Raw genomic sequence first — 22850 nt, forward strand, 5'->3', positions numbered from 1 at the left:
AATGTACACTGTTATATTGCCGTTTCATAAAACTCAGGAATGTATGCTTGAGGCCGAAAAAGGCCTATTTAAGATGTAGTCCGTTCCTATGATTTTCAGCAGTCTCCTGAGAACATACACGCTGTTGTACTTCTAGGATACCTGTCATTGGTCTGCAGCCAATAAACAATTCTTTGACTTCACCCAGAAGACTCTGTGTTTCTGTAGGTCCGGAACAGGGTGAAACCCCGAAGTCATAGGGTGTGTGCCCCTGCACCGCTGGGTCTAAAATACCCAGTACTTCAGAAGGGGAGGAAGGCTTTTTGCATGCACTTTTCGCCACAACACACAGCACCTTTTTGCGTTTTCTGGTTGATGTTACACCCTACACTAGGCCCAGCATCAAATGATAGAACAGTCACACAAAAGAAAGAATGACATAATAAGATGAGGTTAAGGACTGCCGTCCCTTACCACCCAGAGCACAATGATAGAGGTTGTGATACCAGGTAAAATGGAGCTGTTACTTATGATATTTATGGGTCATGGACTGCAATATTATAAGTCTAACAAAAAGCCATCAATATAAGTAATATAGTCTCCTGGCAGAAAAGGAGATACTTTCAGTTTCAAATGCATATTAATATCTCTCTATTTGGATGGCCAGTTATAATTCACACTGACGGTTGCACTGAGTGTTGTAGTACTGAGCAACCAAGTACAGAATAATTTACTCCTACCTGCGTTCCAAATTCTGCAGCAAGTGAAGCAGGCACAAGCAGTAGCCCATCATGCTAGGGCAGATCCAGTGCCACAAAGAGCACACAGTTGGGGTTAGTCAATAGGGAAAACTTGTTTCATGACCAAGAAAGTTAGTGACACTAGATTTAGAGCAACGTAAATGTCGGAGTAGATGGTGAACAAGACTGAAGACTGTTCGCTTCAAATTTCTTGTGCACCGAAGTGCACAGAATAGGGAAGATAAAATGATGGAGTGGAATGCATGCTAGATATACCCATGGTTCCACTTCATGGGCACACGTCAAGTGCTGCTAGGTCTCCTCAGCCTTTCATCTTTCCAAATTGGATAAAATTAGTACCGTGGAGTTAGGGGAACAGTAAAGGTTTGCTATTTTGCGCCACAATACCATTCTGAGTAAACGTGCGCTTTACAGAAAAGCCATATTATTTTAAACTAAGCTATATTTTACGTACAATTAAAGACAACATGTGTCTGGATGTTACATGGTGTTGAAGGGTTAACAGATTTTTGAGGCTGCCTTCAGAAGTAGCAGTCCTGGCTGACTACAGATTCTGGGCGTTGAGCCAGGCAGGAAAGATGCTTCCTGTATTTAGCAGCAAATATAGGATTTTGTAGAAAGAAAAATGTATGTGTATTTGTGTTTGTGGAAGTGAAGAAGGACTAGTTGCCTAGAATGACACAATTTGGTAACGGGTGAAGCCGAGATTGAATACAGTGTTTTCTGGTTTCACGTGGAGAAGTTCAGTGAAGGAATATGTATGTGTCTATATACAGATGGGTGAGAGGAAGTGAGGAATACGTTTTCGGATATGCACAGCTGTGTGCAGCCTTCAAAATATGAGACAACCAGAGATTCGTAGGATGCTCCAGTACTAGGAAAATACAAAAGAATAATTAATATGTGCAGATATAAAGTAGATCTCAATGTTAAAAGACTGGATGCATAGAGTAAGCAATGCTCAGTATTGCAATATTGTCAGAATAAAAGGTGTGAGTTTAGAGAGGCTTTCTGAAATTAAAGTTGCAGATTTTAGAGGTGGTTGCATATATTTTGCAGTTCGACCACTACAAGTTTTTATCTCCCTTGAAAGTTTCTATCTTCTGTTTGGGTTCTTCTTTCTTGGTTAATGAATGATTAGAGGTTATTATTATTGGATTCTTCCCTGTGTCTCCAAGAAGTGTATTGCATTTCCTGTCTTTGGGATGTTTGCTTACATGGGCTCAATGTTTTTTGTTTTCATCACCTCGTGTCTGGTTAAAAATAGAATATAAATAGGGAAATTTACCACAGGCTCAAGCCTACCACTTTTTCCTATACGTTTGGCTGACAGCTGGACCATGTGACCATTTTGATATAAAAGCAGCAACAGCTTTCAGCAATGCCTAAATGGACTGTTTAAAGGGAATACATTGAGAGAAAGCAAAAATGGTTTATTGCCCATGGATCACTCTGTTTTCACTCACAAATATTACAACGTTCTGACAACAACTTAGCGCCCCATATACTTCTCCCTGATCAATTAATATATGTATAGGTCACATCAACTGAGCATCAAAGTGGCATTGAAATTATGTAAGAAGCATGTTTTTGTATAAATTAACACCCGCTGCGAAGTTTCTTTCTACTAAGGTATTCAGGCAGAAGGAGAAGGGTCCGCCCCATCATCCCTGAGTCAAAAGAAGAAGAGGACAGGTGATCAGCCACAACAGAAACATCGCCATCTTCACAATAATATGGGAAGAATAGATTACTGTGTAAGGTGAATGTGCTATAATGCATTCTCAGATGCAGTACATTTGCCAGGGACACAGAGGATAGGAGTAAAGAAAAGTAGTAATGTTGTCTTTATATTATGTTTGTTGATTTTGCCCCTAATTAGGTCTGGTGTTAACAATGACCTTTCATGTTTAGTAAAACGTTGTGTCTCCCTCCCTCTCTTGGCTAGCTTCACTGTGAGTGACTTCATTCTGTTCTTTCACAAGGAGCATATCCACACACAGTTGTTTTATCCAGTACCAGGAACTACTGTGCAATGTGTGATTTTTGAGACCACAACAAAATCTGCTTTTGCCAATGTTTGTTATAATGGTGAGGGCCCAGCAGCTCCCACACCAATGAGGTATTATGAAAATATTGCCAAGACAAGTTGTGCATTGAGAAAGCCAAAAGGCTGAACAACAATTTCATTGGCTTTACCAATGCTCGTTTATTCTTATGTTGCAATGAAATGGTACCTACCTTATTCCAGTAGTTTAGCTAAATGTTTTGCATTCTTTTTGTGAACATTTTATTTTAAAGGCAAAGTATTATCAGTCGTGCTTTCAAGCTTGCATCTAGTTAAAGAGCATTCTGAGAGCAGTATACATAGCCTCACATTGCTAAGTATTGAAATAAGTGTGTACACATTCTCATACTCTAACGACTGTCAGGAGTACAGTCTGATCTTACAACAGTTACTTAGAGCGCTCATCCTAATAATAAAGCATTTTTCATTAATGTACAATAAATGCAAGTTTGAACAGCATTAACGCATGGACACAAATATTGCCTTTATTGAAGTATTGAAGAAAATTTCAGTGATCAATAGTGTGGTACTGTAAACTGACAGTCAAAGGGATTGTGCTGTAGAGGGTTGGGCCTACTTGTCCCAAAGACGAAATATGCATGAAAACTTGTTGCTCTTGAAATAAAAAAGAAATATGTCCTTGGAGTGGGGCTACGGGAATTACACATCCCTGGGCACAGTTTGACAACTATGAGTGTTTTGATTACTAAAGGTGTTACTGTGACAGAGATTTTCATCTGGGTTTTCTGTTGGGTCAAGCTATGGTACAATGTTATAATTCCTCTTTTGCTTTTTGAAGATAATGAATTTCGTTTTAAAGTTTTGTACTGGGATGCCAATATATTTTTGGGTTCTTTTCTTCATTTGGAGTTCCCTCCTTACCTCAGCTGGACAACACATGCAGCGTATACCATTAATAACTCAACTATTGCAAGGCCTGTTGCTTCCAGTTTCAATTGTAGAATGTGCTGCACACGCCTCTCCCAAGCACTGTGTATCAATTGGTAAAGAATTTATTGAGGCAGATGTACAAGAAAGAATAGCAAATATAGGGCTGGGTGGAAGGAAAGGAAGAAGGAAACAGGGGAGGATGTATGCAAACAGAAAAGGGATATGAATAGGCCCAAATGGAAAGGGATGTTTACCAACCATAATGCTTGCCCCCATGGCCTGTCTTTTTTTTCATGGTTCAATACTTGTACGATGTGATAGGAGGACCAGACTGTTTTCCTAAAGCAGTATTTCCACTGCCTCAGGACACTTCATTTCCCCACATGAAATGGACTTCATCAACATATCCCCTACTAAAACTTCAAGTACGTGTTGGTTATTGTGTGCATGATCAGCAAGTGGACTAAGGCCTGCCAATTCAAGAACAGCAGTGCACAAACTATTGCCAATGCCTCCTGAAAGAGTTCATACCGCGCTTTTGAGAACATATACTTTTGGGCTCTGAAAATGGACCGGCGTTCATCTCACATGTGATTGAGGGGTTGTGCAAGGGGCAAGGAGCCACACAGAAGCTACATGTGTTCCACAGAAACTACCAAGTGGGAATGGTATCCCAAGTCCATCCTGAAGGGCTGCACGTGCTACACAGAGGAGAAAGGACGAGTGTGTAAGCGGGCCCCTAGGATTCATCACCTAAAGAACGTCTGGAAACATCGACGCCCCAACCCCTCAGTCTACAAGATGTGACGACGAGACATCTTTACCTTTTCTTCACTTTGTTTCTTCATATCGAATGTGCCTAGTAATAAGAAGTGCTTGCAAACCTCTCGAAATTACTTGAAGACAGGCACCAACGGTTACTTTTTCTGATTAAAGGTATCATCTCTGAGGCACTACATCATTATGCAGCAGACCTTTTTGGAACATAGTACAGACGCAGCAGAAGATAAGACATTCTTCCAACTAGCCACACGTACCAACGATTGGAACAATGCCTCATGACTTGCTCAAGACTTTCAGAACAATTAGAGAAAATGATCATGGATACTAGTAGCAGCATTGTTGCTATTATAATGACTTTTGTGCCACATTGAATGAATTGCCATTGATAAAGACGGGACAGGGGGACAGTTGACAGAGCATGTGTTACAATGTCATACCTGTTTGTCCTACTGTGCAACATCCTCTTCTGTAGACATACTGAGTAGCAGTTGCACCTCCTGAGAACTGCATAATTAGCAAAGGGAGAACAAGCATAGAACAGGGAATGTGAATATCTTGCCACTTATAGAAGTTGTAGAAGTAACAATGGGACCACCCTAAATGCGTCTACCATTACCAAATACCTCAAAGACCTGATAGGTATGCTGTCAGGAGTTTGTTCATATTATGAACAAGAGGGGGGAATGAGAGAGGGTAGATTTTGTATCATAGGGGGCCCCTGGCCCGTTCTGGCCACACCTGAATTATGAGACCCTTGTCCTTGCCCTGCCAGACCCTTGTCCTTGCCCTGCCAGCCTAATTTGTAGGCCGTATTACATTGACCAGTGGGTCCTGTGTTGCTATATAGTCACCCTGGGACATCCCTCCCACTTGGCCAGCATGAAACTGCTGTGTAGGCCCTTCATTTCGAAATATAGGCCTTTGTTACATTGACCATAGCTCTGCCGTTTTAGTGTATTGCAGGCTGATGGCAGGTCTGACCCAACTCATATTCAGTTCCTCTGTCTGCGAGGTTTCCCGCTCCAAACTAGTAGCCCCCACCCTACCGTGCCCTGTGCTCGGAATCAAAGTTCAGCATCCCCTTGAGACTTCGACATACAGTAAGCTGCATCCTGGCATGGCACTTGTTTCCTGAGCAGGGGTCCCGCTTTTAAGGGAAGTGGCAACCGCAGAGTGTCAAGTTAGGAGAACTGAGGAGATTTATATGTGTCCATATTCAATTCGCGCACAATATCTGTTTATATTTTCTGAGTCGCGTACAATGTCTGCTTATAGTTTCTGCTTGCTCTGCGAAATTTACGACAAGCGATTGGCCTGAGACACTGACCTTTTCACCTAGTTCATTGTCAGCATTAAGTGGGTAAATGACGACATGTCTGGTAAATACTGCAGACGAAGCTATTTGGGTAACTTACGTAGGTAGAAGTTGCGTGCAAAGAACCCCAAAAACAGTATAAATAGGGAGCACTCACAAACATCAAGCGGACTACCTCGCTGTCTGTATGTGGGTTACGGACTGCGTAGAGTTTTCCCCAAGAGCAAAAGAAGCTCTTGCGTCTGCTTAGCATTATGTTGTATTTTACCCATATGAATGTCCTGTTATGTTTAATTATTGTTCTCTTTATTTGTTTTTCCTTTTTTGTATTCACATAATGTATTCATTGTAATTGCAGGAATGCTTGTTCTAGAGTAAACGTGAGAGTTCCTAGGTAACAGAGTTCTTATACTCTGAAATGTTTCTCCTTGATGTAACCTGTTTCTTCAATTGCACTTATAGATGCGTTCTCTTTCTCTCTGACAGTACAATAGTGCAGATACAGAGGGTATCATGATGAGCTCCATGTGATTATCTGAATTCTGTATTCTGTATTTTATGCCTTTGTCTTGCAGTTTTTTTGAAGTTGCATCTTCTCATTAATCTGCCGTTGTATTCTGCCTCCAATTCCATGTCTCATATGTCTATTTTCTTCAATTTTAGAGCAAGCATTCCTAGGCACCCCTGCTCAAATTAAGGTGCCCCTTTTGTCCCTGACTCACTCTCCTGCTCAGTTTCTGTGGTGGCTCCCGGGGCTCTAAGTACCGCCCCTAGCTTCCTTGACCCGTAATGAATCCTCCCTCCAACAACCTTACAGCAGTTTGTCCATTATATAAACACCCGCCAACCCTTTCTGTAAATTACACATGATACGAAAACAGACAGTATTACATTTTTAGATCTACAAATTAAACACAAAGATGACCACCTTATTGTGAATCTGTATAGGAAACCAACTGAACACAATGCACTGTTACAATACGGCAGCTTCCATTCACGAGCCCTGAAGGATGGGCTTCCATATGGCCAATTCCTTGGACTCAGGAGGAACTGTACCCAGAAAAAAGGCTTCTTTAAAGAACTATCTGTACTCAGTAGTAAGCTGAGAGAAAGGGGTTACCTAAGGCGGTTAGTCAAAACTTCCATGAAAAGAGCCTGGTATAGCTCAAGAGAATAAATACTAAAAACTGGACCCAATAAAAAATGCGATATAATTGTTTCACTACTTTTTGTCCACACACCCCACAAATAGTCAAAACCATTACACATCATTGCCCAATTCTGAGCACAATGAGTACATTTAAAGAACGTCAGCTCTTTTCCTACAGAAAAGTAAAAAACATCAGCGACAAAAAGCAAAAACATCAGGGACCACCTAGTCCACTCTGACACCTGCGTTGTGAAACTGAATACCACACTATAAGGAATGTGGGGTGTTTCCCCCATTCTAGGTCACAAAAAATGTGGCAATTGCATCGCCCGTCAATACAACACCAAAACAAAAGACTTTGTACACAAGGGTGTTAAATTCACCCTTAGATACCACACCAACTGTGCTTCTTCTAATGCAATATACTGCATTTGGAGTCCCAGTGATTTGATTTACATAGGACAGACATGTCAACCAGTGGAGGCAAGAATTGGCCAGCATAGAACACTATATGGAGAAAAAACACACATTAGAGGAACTAAGGTGGCAGATAATTGAGAAGGCTGTTATCCCACCAAGGGGTGAAAATGTCCAAGGCATTTTACAGAATCTAGAGTGCAAATTGATAGATAAATGCAATTCTATCAGACAAGGACTTAAAACACTTGAAGAAAGGCATAAGCTAATTACCTTAGGCTAGGTGTCCTTCCCATGAGATCTCCTATAGATGTTCCCACTGATCAGAAACTAATCCCTGCTTTGGATGACATTATGTGTCTCCCATACACACCGAATAGGTTGCCCATATGACTGCATTATTCAACCATACTAGTCTTTCTCATCTAGACAAGCCCTCACCGCACACACCTGATTAAGAACTTTTTAGAATTAGTCTGGACTTGTGTCCAATGCTAATTATCTATCAGGATGTATAAATGAACAGTAGTGTAAATTGACTCACTACACATGAACAATGATCTTACACAATTATCATCCACCAATGTTTTACATCTTGTAAGGTTACATGTGAACCTATTAATTGTTGTATTCATGATCAGCCCGGTATATTTATTAGTTCTGCTTTTGTATTTGTATATATAATTGTTGTACATGTTCATTGAAATGTTTAAATTCTTGTAAATTGTGGTGTAGAGGTGGGCTGGGGGCAACAAAGAGACGGACACCAAGTAGGGTTGAGGTGTTTATTTAAGATAATCTCCGGAGCGCCGGGAACAGCGTGCGCTCGCCCTCAGGCTATCTGTTTTGTGTCCAACATGGCCGCCTGCACTCCCACCATTCCCTGCCGCGTCGCAGGGACACTAGAGCGCTACACTGCAAGTAGTCCGCTTCATGTGACTAGCATACATTTGTTGAGCTTTGTCTGTATATCGCATATTGTGATGACTTTGCGCTCCTTCATAATGTGTGCAATAAGCGCACACCCGACGCACTACAACTGAAGAGTTGATGGCCCAGCTCCATTCTGCTTGTGACGTCATTACGCTAAGGTACGCAATGCCACGTGGGTCAAGGTTTAAGTCATTAGTTGCAGTCACTAAAACAGTGGCCTGAGACTCCCCGCCCGAGGGGAGCTAAAGGGTATAGCAGCTTAACTCTGCATTCAAATATGATTTCCTCTGTCTTTTCGGAATAGCTGGACCGCCACTCATCGTGCACATTACTGCTGTTAGGGGAGTCACTTATCCAATATAGAGCCACTGTTTTTTTTTGTCCCGAATTACCCTTATTACGAGATAGTAATTTCCTTTCTTTCTTGCCTTTTGCCAAGACTTGAATATTACTACGAGGAAGACCCTACCGCAGTATTTCTGCAATACTATCTCCTACACGAGGACAGCAGATTTACTCTGCGTTTCTTACGAGGTAGCCCACGTGGCTCCATATATACATGAGCATTACAATTTAAAGGTGAGTCAGTAAATACTCAAGCATTGACTCAGTCAATATTTCTATAATGCACATACAACGAGATTTGTAATTCTCTGACTTTCTCATCTTTTACACAGAGAATTTATACAAAAATATTTTTGGGGAAGAAAGATCCTTGCCATACACTCCCGCATTTAAAAACTCTATCTGCTTAACCAGACCATGAACAGCACACCCTTCCTTCGGTAACCCTAACCAATGTCTCATAGTAGCCGCCTATTCTGCACACCTATTGTATGTATTGTGTTTTAATGCAGCACCATTTTTTAGTCCCCAGACAATTCCTGTCCTGATGAGACCCTCACATCATGAGTAGGGTTGAAACGTCATCGACTACATCAAAAAGATAGTCCATGCTGTGAAGTTCCAGAGCAATCTGGTCTATCTTCCCTTCGTTGACCACTAAGTGATTGGACATCCTTTTTTAAATACCAATAACCATGTGTTTTTAAATAACCTTACTGTCACACATCCTTAGGTTATGGTCTTTTCTCACTGGGTTCTCCTTGACCACTTTCGTCTTTTTATTCTTAATTATGTCACCCACCACAAATTGAAGCGCCGTAATGACAAAATATAAAATATATGTGTGAATACATTTGTGATTTTTTTCTCTTGAAATATAATAAACTAAATACTTGATTCAGCTTAATCAAGTGGAAAGAAAGCAATTTGTTTTAGCTACTTCTTACCGGTCTGCATCCAATTTTGGACACACTTGCCCCATATATATATTTTCTCTGTATTTGTTAGGGGTGGGCGGAATTTGCGAAAGCGACTTTCGCAAATTATCGCGAAAATGTTAAAAATCGCCGCAAACACGCGGAAATATCGCGAAGATGCGGAAGTTTTTTTCCCGCCCGTTCGCGGTATTTTCTGCGTGGTCGCGGCTCGCCAACTTACCCATGCGGTTGCTCACGGGCACGGCCATCTTGTTTTCACTCTTCTCGCGGTGCATGATCGCGAGAAGAAAGACGTGATCGCGCGACGCATGACGTTACTGCGGGCGCGAACTGTTGCGAGATAGCGCAAATGGCTACGAACAATCCAACATCTCGTGGAGAACGCGACCGGATCGGGAAAACTTGTCGGCGAACGCAGGGATTCCGGTAAGGCGATCGCGCGCGCGTGAGAATGTATTATTTTACAGCGCGAGCAAGAACCAAATTATCGCTAAGCTGCGGAATGCGGAAATTTTGATATTTTCGCGCTCTCCGTGGAACGCGAAAATGTCAAATTATCGCAATTTCCGCGAGCGGAACGGAAATTTAGCCCAGGCCTAGTATTTGTTTCTTTATTTATTCAACACAACCACAAATTACTGTGATAATATGTTACTGTAAATACAAATGAGTTCCTTGTGAACTCTTGTTGAAAGTTAGTGCTCAAGACTGCTGCTTGCTGGACAGCTGCTCTGGAAGACTGCTGCCTTGCTGTGCCCTCTGCTGCTTCCTCTGACTGGACTTCCATCCCTTGTCCCAGAGTGTCTCCAAGGGCTCGCTGTCTAGCCTTCTGTTCTGTAAAGACTCAGAGACATCAAAGTCTTTAACCATGCTCCTTTGCCTGGTTCATTGGAAGTGAACCCAGGTGCTTGCTTCAGTGGAAACAATGAATCTTCTGCTGTGACAAGCAGAACCGGCACATCTCTGCTGTCGCTGGAACAGAATCGGTGCATCGCACTTGGAGCCCGAGCATCACCATCGGAACCACAGCATCGGAACGGCCGCCACTGCAGAAGGACGATCGACAAATTCTAGTTTGCATGGAGAAACCCGTTGCATAGGCTATGGAACCAATGCACCACGGAACTAGTGCTTCGTTTCAGGAAACCAGTTGTGTCGCCATTGTTGCGTGGAGAACATCAGAGCATCTCCTTCACTGTGGGACTGACACCGGCGCATCACTCGACTGCACCCCGCATCTCGTTGTTTGAGACCAGAATTAAGGTGCCTTTGCTCAGTTCGCCCTACGTGGGTCTTATATCTGGCCCACACTCCATTGGGGTCGGCCTGAACTCTTGACTTTGTCCTGATCTGGTGCAACCAATTAACTCTTTAAGCTCGTCTTGCTTCTTAGTGCTATTTTTACATTTATTCCTTTAAAAATGTATATCTCGAATTCTATTTATTGGATTTTTGTTGATTTGGTCTTATTTTATTTAAAAATCATACTTTAATATTCTAAACTGCTGTGGAGTCTTTTTGTGTTGTTTGTACTACCCAGGGTACTCGTAAATGAGTCTGGTCTTTGTAGGACACGATTAATGTCACGCTTAATGGATGACCTTGGCTCCCAAAGTCGGTCTGGGAATCAGCTTAGACAGCGCAGTGGTTTAATGCGCCAGTTGCGGAGGGCCAGGTCGAGCCTCTAACCATAGCATTCGAATTTGCGGCAGCTAACTGTAGGCTAATCCCATGTCATGACGGCCACCCCCGGTCAAGCCTGATTTAGCCAGAATCACCTGGGATTCTTGACAGGGCAGATTTTTCTTTTCCCCTTTTAAGGGCGGGTCGGCTAGACCCAGTGTATAGAGTGGTGTTGACCAGGGGCTGGGTGAGGTGCCCCTCGAGTTATGGGGGCCATTCTGGATCTACATGCCAGCATTTCATCATTCTCAGATGGCTACACTTGGGTAATTTTCATGTAGCTCCGTGAAACTTTAGTAGCATTTACATTGAGTAAACGATCGGCAGGTATTCATAGAATTATGCCAGATGTGTAGCATTGAAAAAAGGGGTAATCAATATAGTGGTTATGCTACTGCCTTGAAATAGAACGCGCACTGAATGATCAAGAACACCAAAGTGAAAACCGGTACCCCGAGGCCGCAGGGGGCTCGAGGGCCGGCGCAATAACGGCCGCCAGAGCCCGACAAGGAACGGAACTGGTTCTCGCCAGCGGGAAGCGCCGCGGGGCGGAATGCCCTGAGGCCCCCGCCCCCCCTTCCAAGAACAATAGGAAGGGGAGATATAAGACGACGCTCCCCCTGTGGCAGCCCACTTGCGTATCATGGGAGCTGGGGGAGCGGCGCCAACGATTTTCGAATCCCACCCACCCACACCAAGGGAGCAGCAGCGTCGCAGTGCTGACGAAAACCAAAGGAACTATGGGTACAAGGGTTGGATATGGAGACACACCGACGGACGGTGTGTGTGAATAGGGCCACTCACTTTGGGATGCCGCACGGCAGGGTGAGTTGGCCAACAATGGGGGCAGGTAACGGAGACGGCGCTTGCAGCCCAGCCCCCGCCAGGCGGCAGGGCACAAAACAGTCTTAAAAAGGCAGCGAGTTGAGGCCTAACTCCAGGTGGGAACTGCCCCCGCGCAACGAAAGCGCACAGAGATTGCAAATCTAACGGCGTAAACAACAAGTGTATTGATATTGTAAGGGAGCACACCAACAGGGCGCTGTGTAGAAGGAGGGCCACTCACTTTGGGATGCCGCACGGCAGGGTGAGTGCCCCTGAGAAAATCGGGGTAGCAAACGGAGACGGCGCTCGCAGCCCAGCCCCCGCCAGAAGGTGGGGCACAAAAGAGACTAACAAGGTAGCGAGTTGGGGCCTAACTCCAGGGAAAAGGCTACCCCCCACACGCAAAGGGGCGTGGTAAACAACAAAGAACAATCTACGAGCTGTCAGGGTGATTTACGACCCTAGGAGTTGCAAATGAGCAAAAAGACAAACCAGTGATTTATGGCCAGCCGATGATTTATGGCTGATGATTTATGAGGCTCATGCAGAATGATTTATGACAGCCGGATGATTACAGATTGTGACAGAATGATTTATGACCCATGATTTATGACCCATGATTTATGATGCTCTGGCAAAATGATTTATGACAACGAAATTATGATGGCTTGTGACAGAATGATTTATGACATACCAATGATTTATGATCCATGATTTATGGCTGCTGATTTATGGGGATCAGGCAGAGTGATTTATGGCAACAAAGTAAGGGCCAATTGTGGCAGAATGATTTATGACGCACAATGATTTATGGCCCATGATTTATGATGTCCAGCTGACAATGCGTGACATCACATTTGTAATAAGGTGTGACAACGATTTATGACCCTGGCCTCCAAGAGGGTTCAGGGGGAGTTGTACAAGTGTGACTATGTAATAAGTAATAAAACTGCGGCCAACAATTACCACCACATATGACGATTGTTGGCTGTATTTAGTAATGCATGATGCACAAGTATGGTACGGTTCCTGGAATGGGCGCAGTGCGGCCGTTATTGCAGAGGCCGCCCCCGCAGGGGGCTCGAGGGCCGGCGCCATAATGGCCGCCAGAGCCCGACAAGGAATGGAACTGGTTCTCGCCAGCGGGAAGCGCCGCAGGGCGGAATGCCCTGAGGCCCCCGCCCCCCCCTTCCAAGAACAATAGGAAGGGGAGATATAAGACAACGCTCCCCCTGTGGCAGCCCACTTGCATATCATGGGAGCTGGGGGAGCGGCGCCAACGATTTTCGAATCCCACCCACCCACACCGAGGGAGCAGCAGCGTCGCAGTGCTGACGAAAACCAAAGGAACTACGGGTACAAGGGTTGGATATGGAGACACACCGACGGACGGTGTGTGTGAATAGGACCACTCACTTTGGGATGCCGCACGGCAGGGTGAGTTGGCCAACAACGGGGGCAGGTAACAGAGACGGCGCTTGCAGCCCAGCCCCCACCAGGCGGCAGGGCACACAACAGTCTTAACAAGGTAGCGAGTTGAGGCCTAACTCCAGGTGGGAACTGCCCCAGTGCAACAAGAGCGCACAGAGATTGCAAATCTAACGGCGGAAACAACAAGTGTATTGGTATTGTATGGGAGCACACCAACAGGGCGGTGTGTAGAAGGAGGGCCACTCACGTTGGGATGCCGCACGGCAGGGTGAGTGCGCCTGACAAAATCGGGGTAGCAAACGGAGACGGCGCTCGCAGCCCAGCCCCCGCCAGAAGGTGGGGCACAAAAGAGACTAACAAGGTAGCGAGTTGGGGCCTAACTCCAGGGAAAAGGCTACCCCCCACACGCAAAGGGGCGTGGTAAACAACAAAGAACAATCTACGAGCTGTCAGGGTGATTTACGACCCTAGGAGTTGCAAATGAGCAAAAAGACAAACCAGTGATTTATGGCCAGCCGATGATTTATGGCTGATGATTTATGACGCTCATGCAGAATGATTTATGACAGCCGGATGATGACAGATTGTGACAGAATGATTTATGACATACCGATGATTTATGACCCATGATTTATGACCCATGATTTATGATGCTTTGGCAAAATGCTTTATGACAACGAAATTATGATGGCTTGTGACAGAATGATTTATGACATACCAATGATTTATGATCCATGATTTATGGCTGCTGATTTATGGGGATCAGGCAGAGTGATTTATGGCAACAAAGTAAGGGCCAATTGTGGCAGAATGATTTATGACGCACAATGATTTATGGCCCATGATTTATGATGTCCAGCTGACAATGCGTGACATCACATTTGTAATAAGGTGTGACAACGATTTATGACCCCGGCCTCCAAGAGGGTTCAGGGGGAGTTGTACAAGTGTGACTATGTAATAAGTAATAAAACTGCGACCAACAATTACCACCACATATGACGATTGTTGGCTGTATTTAGTAATGCATGATGCACAAGTATGGTACGGTTCCTGGAATGGGCGCAGTGCGGCCGTTATTGCCCTAGAGACTGCTGCACCTTTTGCTGAAGTTGACTGGGGCAGGCGAGGTCACCTCAGTTGACTCAGGGAGAAAGTAGAGGGAGTAGAGGAAGTCCTCCCTCTTCACGCCTTTATTGGAAGGCACAGTTTATTTACGTATTTTTTTTTCTCACACTGCACTCAGTCAGAACCCAGTCTGCCTCGCTCCCCCCTCGGACAGCGGAGTCAGGCGTGAGGGGTGTGGTGAGGGAGGCAGTGAGAGGTGCGGCGGCAGTGGTGCTGGCAACTGGGCACTGCAGGCTTCAGAGATCCAGGAGCATGTGGGGGGCCTGTGGTGAGAAGGAGAGGGCTGAATCAGGTACATGTGGCAGCAGAGCTGGTGAGTGGGGCTCCCCTGGTGTGTCCGCAAGCTGCACCCAGATCTAACCAGGCCACCACCGTGGACCTCCTGGGGCTCTCTCTCAGCGGCAGCTGACTGCCACACCCGCACAGTCGCGAGTTGGCAGGAGTCTCGGGAATCACAGGATGTGGAGGTCCAGGCACCTCTGCCTTGAGCCTTGAGGGTGAAGCGGTGGGTCGGATGCCAGGTGCCTGGCTGTCTGCGTACCATCCAGCTCACTTGAATCGCTCGGCTTGACTCCACATTGCTGACACGGTCTGGCTAGCTGGCGTGTGATGTCAGATCCTGGAGGCAGCCTCCCGAGTAGCGAACTCGATTCACCCGAGCAGTAAACTCGTTTCACTGAAGTAGCGACAGACTAAGAGCACACAGGAAGAAGAGGAGAACAACCTGCAACTGCGACTTTGAGTAGGTGGATCGAGTCCCTTATTACAAAGGCCTATGAATTTGAGCATCAAGTCTGTCCATTGGCAATTCAAGAAAGATCTACCAGTAGTAGGTCTTCTACAGTAGCTAAGTTGAAAGGTGTTTTGATTTCTGAGATTTGCAGGGCAGCTACATGGTCTGATTTAGCTAACGTTTCAAAACATTATAGGCTCTCAGAAGTACACATTGTTCATTGGATACAGGGTTCTATCCCCTATGAAGCAATAGGGGAGAGTTGAATTTCTGTTTTCTATAAAGAAAAAACGATTTCTGTGCAGCATGCACTGCCAGTTGTCCGTGTTGTGTTCACTTGCTAAATCTCATTTGCTATGAATTCATGATGGGGAGGGGAGGGACGGTAATGCTTAAATTGCATACCAGTAATGGCATTACTCTGAGTACTACTCCCTCATTTTAATTCATATTACCAGTAAATATTGTAAGCATGAGGCTATCCTGCACTGCGAGTATTCCATATGTGACTATGATTCTTTGCTCCCTGTGTCTCACGAAGATGTGTAAAGTCCTGGAGGTCCTGAGGAAGTGTCCAAGGAAAGTTCCAAGAGCAAACTAGCTGAAGGAGAGAAAACCCAGCCTCCAAGACAACTTGACCTGAGCACTAGTTTCAAGAGGACATACATTTTATAGTTTTTTTGTGCTGATCAAACTGGAAAAGGATGATTTTATTACTGGCACCCTGGGGAGAGTAAATGTTTTTGCTGGTTTGTAATGTGTGCATCTCATCTACGGCAGGTCTGTAGAGCTGCAACTTGACGGGGATTCAGTGGAAGTGCACACATGCTTTTGTGTCCATAGAGCACATGTCCCACAATGCATGTGCTCCACCGATTACTGCTAGAAACTGCAATAAGGCCAGGAAGCAATAGAATGAGAGACATTAGCTCATCTCCGTGAATGCCTTGCCCCTGTAAACTAATACCTAAGACTCTGAAGTCTCTGCTCAGAATGTTGCACTCATCCAACCACAGGTTTTGTGGTAGAGAATGGAAAACCACAGGCGAGAAGTGAGAACTGCGGTGAGCAATGTGACAGCTTTGGGGCCTGACATTCCCGATGGGTGGAGGTGTAGACTCAGGAATATCAAGGCCATCTTAAACTTAGCACAAGGAAATCAACACAGTAAGTGGTTATTGTCCAAAAATATGTTTGAGCAGAAATCATACTTTCAAAATATGAGTCAGTTCCCTAATTTTCATCAGGTCTAAGAGCACACAACTCATAAGCACTAAATATGTACAACATACACCATGAACGGAGCTGCAGGAAGCAGTCCAGGTCAAATCCAATGAGAGACCATACTTCTCCATGATACCTACAACGGCCTGCGCTCTGTGTCTTTGGCACTATCTGGGCAAGGACACCACAAACACACTTGCCATTGACAAGCCCACGTCAAGCATCCGCTGTATGTGCAATCAGTGACCTCCATCATAAGCTTGCTGCAACAATCAGCTAGGGAATATCAGGAGAGGAGTTGAAGCTTTATTTAGAAACAAGTTTGAAGCCTGAGTAGAGTTCCACAAGGAAGAGGAGGACAAAGTCAAGAGAGCAAGTAGAGGTAAATAATTTTGTAATAAAGTAAACTGTGTAAATTAAAAATAAATAACAACTAAAACATCCATCAGATCACAAGGAAATGAAGAAAATGAGGAACTGGTGGTAGGAAATAACTAAAACAAACTGAAAGTAAATTGAGGTACTGTCCTTATTTCCAAATAAGTAACATTGATTGTGACAAAACAATTATTAAATTAACCTCTTTAAAAGTAAGGTATACCTCATAAACTTGTACACTCGCCTTGAAATATATCTTACACATGTGTTCAGAGTGTAAATCATGTCACAGGATTGTACTTACTCTCCATAATATTCATTTAAATTATGTATTTAGTAAATTGAATACTTGCACCCTTCATTTTAAGATGGGGTATCCATTGCTCTGATCACATACAGGACTAGAATTGTAACTCTTGTAATACAATAAATGCTACAGCTGAACAGAAGAACCAAGCACCTGCCATCTGTAAATCGCAAATAAAAGTGAACAAAGTTTACACCTTACCTTGCATTGTTATTTCCATAGTTTGATAGGGAGTTTCCTATAAGAATTTCTGCTCCATTCAGCCTTTCAGAAACAGCATTTCTGTTGGTGATGGAAATAGAATCAATTTTATGTGGTTTCAGTAAATCCACCCTCCACCAGGGATTAGGTTCATAATCTGTATGGGAGCAGGATCCATGCATAAAATCGGGATCCTGATTTCCATCTATTGCGTTGATTGCATCGGACAGGAAGCCTAAGTGAGCGGAATTTCCAGCAAGAATAGTTGACTGAGTGGCTCGACCACCCAGGGCCACATTCTCACCTGAAAGTAGACAGAGCATGAGGTTAGACCCAGCAGTGGTTGCCTCTATAGTACAATCTTCATTCCTAAAACATATGTATGCCATGACATTTTTACTGCTTATTTCTTAGAACAGTACACAAGGTATTGAAAATCAGTGGTACTATGTTAAATATATTTTGCCATCATAAATGCAGTAAACAATCAACCTCCAGGTCGAGGGGGTGATTGTAACGAAGCATTTTGATAGAGCTCCATTCATATTGGCCATGCTGTGAGACTGCTTCATTAGCAAAGCTATTCTACATGGATGTCACACCCTCAGCTGGGACACTTTAAGGCTGGCACCTGAGGGTTTCACCTCCGCTTCCTCAGGGATACAGTCCTACTTCCGCCATTGAGCCATCCATCCCTTCTTCAGGTGAGGCAGCACAACCAGTGTCCATTAAAAGGTCAGGGATGTCACTGTGCTTTCCGTAACTTTCATGGGCTTCCTATGCATCACAATGTATAAAACTCTCTCAGCATGTCCACACCCACATTGTAAACCAGGAACCTGTGCATTGTGCTTTTCTACTGCAGATGCCTGCAGGGAACTTTGCTCAACCAGATTTGTGTTACAGAAATATATGAAGTCTTTATTAGGTTGAACCCACTCTAGGCCTGCTTGCCAATACCCTTGTGTTGTAATGTTACTTCATCTTGTTTATCTCTCTGTCTCTCTGTGCTGACATCGATGTATTCTAGAACTGTAGTGTTGCCCTGGCTCAAGAGTGGAATCTAGACGGACAGATGACTGAGCCTGAGCCAGAGGCGGTTGGGTGGCTGAGCTGTTAAACTCATGAACTAAAGAAGAAACTTCAAGACAGAATACCTCATCTCCTGTCTTCATTAAAAGATTCATCTATTTAACACACTGGCGACGACTGGGAAAATAACAGCTCAACTCCAAATAATTCGGAAGGAATGCGTCTTGCCTGTGTGTTCAAGCATACCTTGGATTACACTCTACAAGCAAGACCTTATCCATTTTGAACCACTTGAAGCCTGCTGCTGTAAGAATGAAGGACCTACAAGTAAGTACTTTCTTATTTAAGCGCGCAAACTTTTCCGCTTAAAAAGCATTATTTTATCTACTCTGAACTATTTAAAGCCTGCTGCTGTATAACGCCTTCAAGAAAAGCCTGCTGCTGTAAGAACGCATTGAAGCGCTACTGTTTTAAAACGGCTGACCACCAAGTAAGAATTTTCTTGTTTAAGCGCGTAACATTTTCCATTTTAAAAGCGCTATTTTGTTTTTCTTTAATGTGTTTGTGTTTTCTAAGCAGCCGCTTTTATTCTACCCATCAACAAAGCTTTTAAATAATGACTTTTTGTTTGTTATTTTGTTGGTGACATCTTCATACAGACTCTGCAATACTCGTCATTGGAACACGGCGTCTCCAAGCAAGCTCACAAATTATCTTATTCGTCAGTGGAACACAGTGTTCTAATCCTCCTGAACTTTGGAACGCAACACGTTTGTTGTTGCTTAGCAATTCGCCATATCTCAGTACTGCAAGTATTTCAACAGCATGTTCGGCATCTCTTCCTTATGCACACAGCTTTGCGTTTCTTTCAGAGTCTAACAAAATGAATGAGTGTGTCTACAGTTTTCCACAACAGCGTGCCTGCAGTTTTCCAGAACTACGCATGTTTCACAACAGCGTGTTTGGCAAGTTCCACATTTCTCGCTGACACTCACAGCTTGCACATTTCTCGCTGACATGTACAGCTTAAGTGTTTATTTTGGCCCTCGCTGACACACACAGCTTTTGTGTTATGACTCCATGTGCACAAATAACGTGTCTACACTGTGTTTCTCGCTGATAGGCACAGTTTAAGTCTCCACAAGTATTCTACATTTATCGCTGACATGCACAGCCCATTTTATACGCTTCGCTGATACGCACAGCTTAAGGGTGGAGCATTCTTTCTTCCTGCGTTGATGCAGAAAGGCGTGCCTACACTCTATTTTTCGCTGGCACACACAGCTAAAGTGTGGAACATTCTTTTGTCCTGCGTTGATGTGTACAATATTGTATACAATTTTAATCGCTGATACACACAGCATATCGTTCAAAGTAGTGTGTCTGACATTTTACTGTGGTGGTCTTTGTTGCTGAGCGACCTATTTTTTTTTATTGTTTGCTTAGTTAGTTACTATATACTTTTAGATACACCTTTTGCTTATACTTCTTTGACTTTAGTCATGCAAAATGTCACTGCAGCTCCTTTCTTCTTATAGTCACCAGGTGAAACCCGATAAAATGGTCAAAAGTGGAAAAACGTTTTCGAGTGCTATGCTCGTGTTTGTGGTACGTCTCTCAGTGTTGACAGGAAAACAGCTTTACTTATGCACTGTCTTGGATCAGAGGGTCAAGATGTCTTTGATCATCTTCCAAACGTCCCTGACAGTGCTGCAACAAATTTGAATGAATTTGAAATGTGCATTTCCAAACTGGATGCTCATTATTTGTCAAAGGTTAGTACCATTTTAGAATGCTACCACTTTGTGAGAAGGATGCAAAAAGAAGGAGAGAGTATTGAAAATTATATTACAGATTTAGGACGCCTGGCTTCCACTTGTAAATTTGATTTGCCTATAGATGAAAGGATAAGGGATCAATTTATGTTGGGTTGTGTGTCTGAGAAGGTGCGTGATGAGTTATGGCTCAAGGATGAACCCTCCCTTGATGAAGTTTTGGTAGTAGCCAAAAGGATTGAACATTTTCTTGAGGGTGTCAAAGAGATCAAAAAAGATCTCAATAAAGATGTATTGGTTGTCAATACAACCCCAAATATTAATACTAAGTTGAAAGACTCTCAAACAAAAGGTCAAGATAAAGACAAACAATATAGTAAGTCTAATTTTCAGTTCAGTAAAGATAAGAAATATTATAGATGCAATAATGCATTGGGCTAATGATAAATCCTGTCCTGCTTTGAATGCCATATGTACTTTTTGCAAAAAAAAGGGACATTTTGTTATTGCCTGCAGGATCAAATCCTCTAGACAAAGAGTTAACGAATTTAGCCATGAGACTTCTTCTGTTCAACATGATTTTGAGTGTGGTCAAATTATTGTTCAAATATGGGGTGACGGGCCTTTAGATTATATTCTTGTAGAGGGTCAGAAGACCAATGTCTTATTTGATTCTGGAGCAAAAATAACTATTATTTCAAGTTCATTTTTTAATGAAACTTTAAGTAGTAAAGTTACTCTACTTAAAGCAGACATTCACCCCACTGCTTATGGTGGAGATCCCATTGAATTGCGAGGCTACTTTATTGGCCTAATAGTATATGAGGGTCGTTTCACCTCTGGGAATATTTATGTGTCAAAAAAGGGTGACAGTATTATAAGCTGGTGGCATCAGAAGGATCTGGATGTTATGTTGGATCCTAAACATACTCCTCTTATAATTCTGAAAGATAGAGGAGCTGTGGAATCTATAAACGAGGATTCTCCTCTACAAACTCAGTTTATGGATGAATATCCTCAGGTTTTTGGTGACAAATTTGGGTGCCTGAAGGGATACTGTCACAAAATAAAATTGTCTCCTGGGTCCATTCCTGTTTCAAGCAAAGTATGTACTGTTCCTTTCACTGTTAAAGATGAAATGCAGAGTGAGTTAGAAAGGCTTAAATCACAAGGTACCATTGAAGAGGTTGAAGGCACGTGTTGGTTAGCCCCAGTTGTAGCTGCCAGGAAGGCTGATGGCTCTTTGAGATTATGTGTAGATCTGAGGCAGCTCAACAAATGTGTGCTTGTGGATAAATACCCTCTTTCAAACATATCAGACCTTCTGAGCATGGTACGTGGTAAAAAAAATGTCCGGCACCATCGACTTGATGTCTGCATACCGTCAGATTTTGCTTGATCAATCCTCTAGAGACTTAACTGCTTTTGTTACACCGTTTGGCACTTTTAGATTTGTCAGACTCCCTTTTGGTCTTGTCTCCGCTGCTTCAGTTTTCCAACGTGTCATGGACAAGGTTTTAGCTAATCTCCCTGGAGTTGCATATATCAGGATGACATTTTGGTCCATGGGAGCGACGAATGAGAACATGGCAGGAGAATCCGACAGGTGTTGGATAGACTTTCTTTGCACAATCTCACCATTAAACGTGAAAAGTGTAAGTTTGGTCTTGATAAAATAGACTACTTGGGTCATTCTATTACTTCTGATGGGGTAATTCCCAAGGCAGAGTTAGTCAATACCATTAGGAATTTAACTGCTCCCTGATCCAAAAATGAACTCATGCGCTTTCTGGGGATGGCTGAATATTAAAATAAGTTTATTAAGAATTTTGCGGAAGCTACTTTCAACATGAGAGAATTACTAAAAAAGGGGGTGAAGTTTGACTGGAACAAGTTATGTGATAAAGAGTTTGATGAGATAAAATGTAAATTACAGAATGCCCCTAAACTTCGCAATTTTGATCCCTCCAAATGCTCTATCATCTCTACTGATGCTAGCCTGAAGGGTCTTGGTGCTGTGTTGTATCAAGGTGGCACAAGTCCAGAAAACACCATCATCTTTGTTTCGAGGAGTCTCAAAGGTGCTGAGTCAAGGTACTCAGGGGTATATCTACAAGGCGGCGGCAATAGAAAATTATCGCCGCTTTTGGGGCTGTTTTCAGCCGAAAAGCGGCGATACTTTTATCGCCTAATCAGCAAGGTCACGCTATCGCGTGAAACCTTGCATTAGCGCACAAATTCTTAACGCCCAGCTTTGCATCTCTAATGAGATGCAAAGTGGGCGTTCCTGACCTGACATGACTGGAGAAATGTCGCTAAGTGACATTTCTCCTATCATCAAGCCCCACGCTATGAAGCATAGTGGCAGGAAAAGTAGCGATAACCCCTGTTATCGCTACTTTCCTTATGCCTTCTTCAGGACTGACTTAGCCATGATATCCTATGTAAGGTGGATATCATGGCTAAGTATACCTTGCCCTATCAGCAAGCTTTCGCCAAACTTCATGGGATTATCGCTGGGTTTTCAGCGATAATCTCACGTTTGGCAGTTAG

At 43.5% G+C, this 22850-nt stretch overlaps 1 protein-coding gene across 1 annotated transcript in view; it reads right to left on the minus strand.

Annotated features, from left to right (window-relative positions):
* LOC146822446 (fucolectin-1-like) overlaps nt 1-17813 on the minus strand; it is a 33931-nt gene extending 16118 nt beyond the window's left edge. Inside the window, exon 1 of the mRNA XM_085610056.1 lies at nt 17491-17813. Within this exon, the coding sequence (XP_085466182.1) occupies nt 17491-17813 (323 nt within the window). The remainder of the gene's footprint in view (nt 1-17490) is intronic.
* Nucleotides 17814-22850: the final 5037 nt, after the last annotated feature.

This window comes from Triturus cristatus, chromosome 6 (assembly GCF_964204655.1).
Source record: "Triturus cristatus chromosome 6, aTriCri1.1, whole genome shotgun sequence".
Classification (NCBI taxonomy): domain Eukaryota; kingdom Metazoa; phylum Chordata; class Amphibia; order Caudata; family Salamandridae; genus Triturus; species Triturus cristatus.